The 6674-nt window shown below is 34.4% G+C and overlaps 2 protein-coding genes across 3 annotated transcripts in view; both read left to right on the top strand.

Annotated features, from left to right (window-relative positions):
- The window catches only part of LOC107679664 (tetratricopeptide repeat protein 13-like), a 24015-nt gene extending 20855 nt beyond the window's left edge, over nucleotides 1-3160 (top strand). Inside the window, exons 20-22 of the mRNA XM_016475281.1 lie at nucleotides 2683-2761; nucleotides 2841-2920; nucleotides 3036-3160. Coding sequence (XP_016330767.1) covers nucleotides 2683-2761; nucleotides 2841-2920; nucleotides 3036-3150 — 274 coding nt within the window. The 3' untranslated portion in view covers nucleotides 3151-3160. The remainder of the gene's footprint in view (nucleotides 1-2682; nucleotides 2762-2840; nucleotides 2921-3035) is intronic.
- Nucleotides 3161-3516: 356 nt separating this feature from the next.
- The window catches only part of selenol (selenoprotein L), a 9818-nt gene continuing 6660 nt past the window's right edge, over nucleotides 3517-6674 (top strand). For both annotated transcript variants that reach the window (XM_016475294.1, XM_016475293.1), the window contains exons 1-5: nucleotides 3517-3593; nucleotides 5151-5363; nucleotides 5494-5575; nucleotides 5679-5732; nucleotides 6026-6071. In XM_016475294.1, the coding sequence (XP_016330780.1) occupies nucleotides 5261-5363; nucleotides 5494-5575; nucleotides 5679-5732; nucleotides 6026-6071 (285 nt within the window). In that variant the 5' untranslated portion in view covers nucleotides 3517-3593; nucleotides 5151-5260. The remainder of the gene's footprint in view (nucleotides 3594-5150; nucleotides 5364-5493; nucleotides 5576-5678; nucleotides 5733-6025; nucleotides 6072-6674) is intronic.

The following is a 6674-nucleotide window of genomic DNA, read 5'->3' as shown; positions in this document are numbered from 1 at the left end:
TCAGATATATGAGAAAGTAAAACTCAGCTGTGGTGTCAAAACACTAGACTAAAAAAAACCCACACACGAATTCACCACAGGGACACGTTTAAATACCTGGGGCGCTTTTTGCCCTGAGCCTTGGTCAGTTTTTGACCCTGGCTCTGTCCTTTTTTTTTTTAAAAGGATCTGTCAAATGCATAAATGTCATAAATATAAAGTCAACCTGCTGATTTGTTGCTATCATTATTATCACCACCATCAAATCCTTATGGATAGTTGCAATAGATAGTTGGAATGGATAGTCGTGTCCTAGTGGTTAGAGAGTGGGACTCGTAACCCAAAGGTCACGGGTTCGAGTCTCATGTCCGGCAGGGGGAGTGAATAACCAGCACTCTCTTCCACCTTCAACTGCTCTGGGTGTGTGATTGTTCACTACTCACTGCTGTGTGTGTGTGCACTTGAATGGGATGAATGCAGGCAACACCCCGAGCTAAGACAGTGTCTAATTGGTCAAAACACCATTTGGGATGTGGCCAACAACCCGGTTTAAATACTCAGGACACCATCAGATGCTGCTTTTTGCGTCTAGCTTTTAGTTTTTCGCTTTTAGTTATGTGCTTTCAAGTCATCACTTTTAGCCATGTGGCTTTTTAGTCATAGCTTTGAGCCATGCTTTTTAGTCATCGCCTTTTTAGCTCTTTAGCTTTTTTGGTCATGGTTTCTAGCCGGGCTTTTCAGTCATTGCTTTTTGCGCTCTTTGAGCGTGCTCTGGCTTACACACCAGCTCCTCCAAAACCATGAGGAGAAACGCCACCTAGTCTCGTCAAACTTTACTTCTATTTCTTTACTTTAGTTTATTTTCTTTTCCGTTGAGAGTTTCGTGTTCTGAGTTAAGGATAGCAGAGCAGATCAGATCATTTAATCATGGGACAATCTGACTATATCATATTGATATTGTTGTTTGATTGCAGACTTTGGGATCTGAGCATAATTTGAGACTTTAGTGAAATCTGCACTTTGGTCATTTTTCCTCAGGAGTCTATATTTATGCTTATGCATTTTGCAAATACTTTCTTCCGAGCTAAACGTTTAATGATTATATTAATTAGTATGTGTTACCAGATAATCAAACCCACACCCTTGGTGTTGCAAGTATAATGCTCTACATTTGAGCTTCATTTCATATCATTGCCAGCTAGGAGAAACAACTGAAACAATCAAAAGCTACTGAAACAATAATTATTATTTTCTTTTCTACAATAATTTGCATTATATATGTGTATTATTTATACTTAGATTTTGTTATTTTGTATTTTTTAATTAAGAGTGCAAAACATACAACATACGGTGAACACAAAACACAAAAACAGCAATAGAACAGCAATGATAATAACAGCAATGAAAATAAACAGTGATGACCATCTGACAATAATAGTAGTAGTATTCAAGTAGTACTAGCATGCATAATAATAATAATAATAATAATAATACTAAAGATGGTGATGATGATAATACCTTGTGATGACGGCAACAGTAATAATAATAATAATGTAATAACAATCGTAATAATAATAATGTAATAATGACACATACCCAACACATACCACACCTATTCTAGCTTCTGTCAATGTTTTTTTTGTTTTCTCTCTTTCCAATTCACGGTAAGATTACTATATGTATATGTATCTATGCCTAAACTGATGTGGTGCATTAAAAGAAGCGTGTGGTGCATTAAAATCAGCATGCGGTGCATTAGTTTCAGAAAGGCGGGGCATAGAGGAGAAACAATAATTTACAGTATGTGGAAAATAATGTGTTTTTTGAACCTTAAACCGCATAAACAACACCAAATACACCAAATACACAAAATAATGTTCTTTTTAGCAGCATCATATGACCCCTTTAAAATTTAACATTGCACTTTTTTTTCTGTAATTCATGTTGAAGTAAAAATAATGATAAATGTAATGCTGCCTTTACAAAGCCTGAAAGTTTAAATGGTTTAAATGTTGTGCCTTTGATATTTTAAGATAAATGTATGTAAATATCAGTAAAATAGGTGGTTGCTAGGGTTTTAGAAAGTTGAATTAATACTTTATTCTTATACTTTATGCTGTACTTAATACATAATTAATAAAAATGACATAAAAAAAGGATAATTGCTTTTATCCATTTAGCAAAGTTTATTTGTTAAATCCATGTTATCAACCGTTGATATTGAAAGTCATAATTTTTAAATGGATTAAAATACATGTTTAAAAATACTATCTAAAAGCACTGTTACATTCAAGTAAAAAAATATATATATATTTATATAAAAAACTATTGACCAATTAATTGTTATTGGTTTTCCCACATTAGTTACCTGCAAAATCGACTAGTTTTTTGTCCTGTAATTTTAAAAATACATTTAAAAGATGTATTTAAAAAAATAATAATTTATTGTGTAAAAGTGAATTAAATAATTGTGCATTTGTAGATTTTTCTTTGTACATTGATTTTTTTTAAATATCTTTATTTTCAGATGAATTGATATTTAATTGCATTTTGTTTTCACGCCTGTTAAAATTAAGTCAGTTTCTCCTTCATACAGATTAAGCAACATTAACAGGTTTTCACTGAAGGCAGATTTTGTTTCAGAACTGTATTTAACATGTGTTTGTTAAACTTGCATGTTTAAAATAGCTGTTATTCCTTCAGTGTTGTGGCGTATTCTGTGGTCATGGGAGCTCTGATGGCCAGTGGGAAAGAGGTGCTCGGCCGAATCCCATCTGGAAAGGTAAAGAACTGAATAATGTAACAAGACGCATGGTCTTTAGAAGTATCTATTGAAACACTCTTTTTGGTTGGTCACCCAGCTGTTTGACTTTGAGGCCATGACTACAGCCAGTCCTGATCGCTTCAGTAAGACCGTCAAGAGTTGGATGAACTTAAAGAGGTACGACTTTGAATGTTTTGAGTGCACAATCACTATTATGAATGCTCATATTCTTCCTACTTCTGAAAAATGTGGGAAACCACTAACACTTTCTTCTTTCTCTCTCTGTAACTAGTTTGCCGAGTTGGTACCAGAACCTTCCACTGGTTTCAGAGACGTTCCAGTTAACGAGGACCATGATTGAAGTTCTCAACACAGACTCGTCTTCGCACTGTCCCAAGAAATCCTGAACTTGAAATACCATCCAGTTATTCAAAACACAAAGGGCCGTCTCTACTCAGGGCATCTGTGCTCACAGTCCTCACTTTCACATGGTTTTTACATATCAAATATCAATACAAAATCTCTTTGATTTTAGCTTTTGTATTTACACAAACATGGAGAAGAGAGTTGACTCTTTATTCAAATTTTAAATTGAATATCAATTTCTGTTGTCCTTTATGACATTAAAAGTTCAGCAATTCCGAGCATAATCTGAGTTGGGGAAAAAACAGCAGAGAATGTAACAGAATATAATTGGAAATCTTTATTAAATTATTCACCAGTTGCCTTTCATTCGTTTTTTTTTTGTTTTAGAATTGAATCGGCGGTGACTTGTTGCAGAGATGCCCTTTGAAGAGTTTATTAAGCAATATGCTTCAGCTCGGAGTTTCTTTCTGAATACTTGAACACAGTGGGGAAATATGTTTGCAGATGTTTTTGTTTGTTTGAAAGACAGAAGTTGGTAATATTGCCATGTTCACTGTCCACACTGGCTCTATTTAATGGCTTGTTTGAATAATGTACGATCAGATTCTGGAGATGTTCATGTGAACACTGGAAACAGTTGCGCCTCAATCTATAGGTAACTTAAAGCAAAAAAAGTCTTATATTTCCTCAATTTTATAAATCTTTAATTTTATTTTAGCGTCGTCTTAAGGGACCATTTTAAGTCGATTTTCTGTTTTCTCATGTCATGGTTGGTGCTTTTCAGCAAAGATTTGTTTCCTTTATTTTCCTGTGAAAAATTTAAGAAAAACAGTGGCTTTGTTTTTGTTTTTCCCATGAGTGGAAATAAAGGTTCTTTAACGCACAAAAAAACTTGAAAGTGGAAAATCTGTGACTTCGTTTGCTGAAACAGCCACATAAGATTCACAGTAAGATGAATGAAAGCAGTGTTGTTGTATTCAGTCCCTTTTTGATCTCCTTTTTGTGGACCAAAATAAAAAATATATGAATAAATGTCGTAAATTATTTGTAGTATGCAGTACTTCAGTACATGTTCTAATGTCCATAGATACTTATAACTAACTAACTGGTCAGCAGTGTTGGGGGTAACGCATTACAAGTAACGCGAGTTACGTAATCAGATTACTTTTTTCAAGTAACTAGTAAAGTAACGCATTACTTTTTAATTTACAAGAGAATATCTGAGTTACTTTTTCAAATAAGTAACGCAAGTTACTTTTTCTTTTCCAATTTATTGATTGACAACTCTCCTGTCCCCATGTTGAGAGAAATCAGAAGATGTTACTGTAGTTCTAAAATAAATATGAATATGCATTAATTCATCTCACTCACAAAAACAAAACAAACACAGATTCAGTATTCCTCAAAATGCAAGTAATGCAACTCAGAATATGACGCAAACCTGCTATAATTAAATGTTAAACAACACAAATATCCTTTATGTATTTAATCCCATTCTATTAACCAATGTCTTTGCTTCTGACCTTCGATGATCCAGTTCAACCGTACTAATAAGCACAAATTACTCTAGACAAACATTTGTGTGTCTTTGTTTTATTGCTGAAGTGTGTTGTTACTGTACAGACGTAAATTTACTTCCCCTTCAGCCTGAGGCTTATTCATTTCACTTTTTGTGTGAAAAGGCTTTTATATTTGCCAAAAATAGAACTTTTTTATTTGAAAAACAAACAAGCAAGCCCTGTCCAGATTTGATAAGTAACGCGAAAGTAACGTAACGCATTACTTTCCATAAAAAGTAACTAAGTAACGTAATTAGTTACTTTTTTATGGTGTAACGCAATATTGTAATGCATTACTTTTCAAATAACATTTCCCCAACACTGCTGGTCAGTTATGGTGATTCAAAGTCATCTTTTTTATTATTGTTTGAACTGGTCGCTGAGTGTTTTCAGTTCAATTTCTATGAACGGTTCTCAGTTCCGTTGCTGCTGCTGCTGGAAACGTCACGGCGATGACACGTGGTATCTGTTACTTTTCTCAGCGCTGATGAGGTTTAACCAATCAGCGCTTAGGTTCGGCGATCGCGAGCTCATCTGATCTGTTGAATGACAGGTCATCCGTACAGAACGAGTAACTCGCTCTAAACTCAGCATGGCTACTGAAGAGGCCCAGAACACACTCACAGGGGCTCTGAAAGAACTGATCGGATTTGGCAGAACATCGTTGGAAAATGTAGAAAAGGACATCGCCAAAGGTATCCCAAACAATGAGATTTTATTGGTGCGCAAATGTAGTTACCGTATGCTTGCGTGTATAACCACAGTGGGGTTCAAAAGTCCGAGTCTATGAAAAATGTTTGTTTTGCATTTGCTACTGTTGTTTAGGTGGTTCTTTGCAAGAAATTGTCGATAAGAAAATTCGTCCTTTATTCGGTCTGATGTCAGCAGGTGCCAAGTTCTTTAACAGGTGTGTGTATTTATCTTTAAACATTGCAATGGTGCATATTTGAAATATTCTGCTGTGCTACAAAATAATAAACATTCCATGATATGAATATGTTTTCTTTCAGTCTGGGTGTGAAAAACCAAAAGGAAGCAGAAAGTTTATGGGAACAGTTCTTTCAGTGAGTATGAATGTAGTTGGTCCTGGCATTAAAGAGTCAAATATTTAGCATAATAAACTGTTTAACTGACCGTTGTACCAATCACAGTTCAATAATTATTAATCAATAAAATTAATGTATTTATTTATTTGGTAAGTAGCAATGTAATAAACAGAAGAATGTATAGTCAGTTGGTTATAAAAAATCATGATCAAAAATCCACCCTTTTGTCTGTACATTATCCATTACATATTGAATACCAATGCCATAATAGTATGTTGATAATAGTGTTATTATGATTCCCAATATAACAGAAACACTGAGGTTCGAGACAATGTTGAGGGCTTACTGCAACTGGAAGTAAGTAATACAATTTTTCAATGTTTAATATGACTGCTACGGAGCCCCTAAAAGGACATGGGGATTATATTATATTATATATATGTATATATATATATGTGTGTATATATGTGTGTGTGTGTGTATATATATATATATATATATATATTGATGGAAATAATATGAGTTGGGAAGAAAAACTGTATTTCAGTGCTTTTGCGAGTGCAGGGAAAGTTTCTTGAGAGGAACGCAAAACAATAAAAATATAATTTTTCCTCCCATCTCATATTTTTTTTCAATCACCATGTCCCCTTAGGGGCTCCACAGGCTGCTTATTTTCTAACGCTAACTTGTTTTAAAGGGGTCATATGATGCTATTTTAAAGATCATTATTTGGTGTATTTGGTGTAACAGAATATGTTGACATGCTTTAATGTTCAAAAAACACATTATTTTTCATATCCTTACCATAATCGCGAGCTTCAGCTTTCAAAGTAAATATCAAGACAGTTAATAATGTCGTTAGTTTTACCATCAGTTCAAGCCCAAAAGGGCAACAGAGTCGCGTGACAGACACAGTGATGATGCAGTACACAAGCCGCGGTTAAGACAGCTGACGTGCTA

Source organism: Sinocyclocheilus anshuiensis, unplaced genomic scaffold, assembly GCF_001515605.1.
Source record: "Sinocyclocheilus anshuiensis isolate Anshui unplaced genomic scaffold, SAMN03320099.WGS_v1.1 scaffold280, whole genome shotgun sequence".
Taxonomy (NCBI): domain Eukaryota; kingdom Metazoa; phylum Chordata; class Actinopteri; order Cypriniformes; family Cyprinidae; genus Sinocyclocheilus; species Sinocyclocheilus anshuiensis.
The sequence above is the reverse complement of the archived record's forward strand: the minus strand, read 5'-3'. Positions and strand labels throughout refer to the sequence as shown.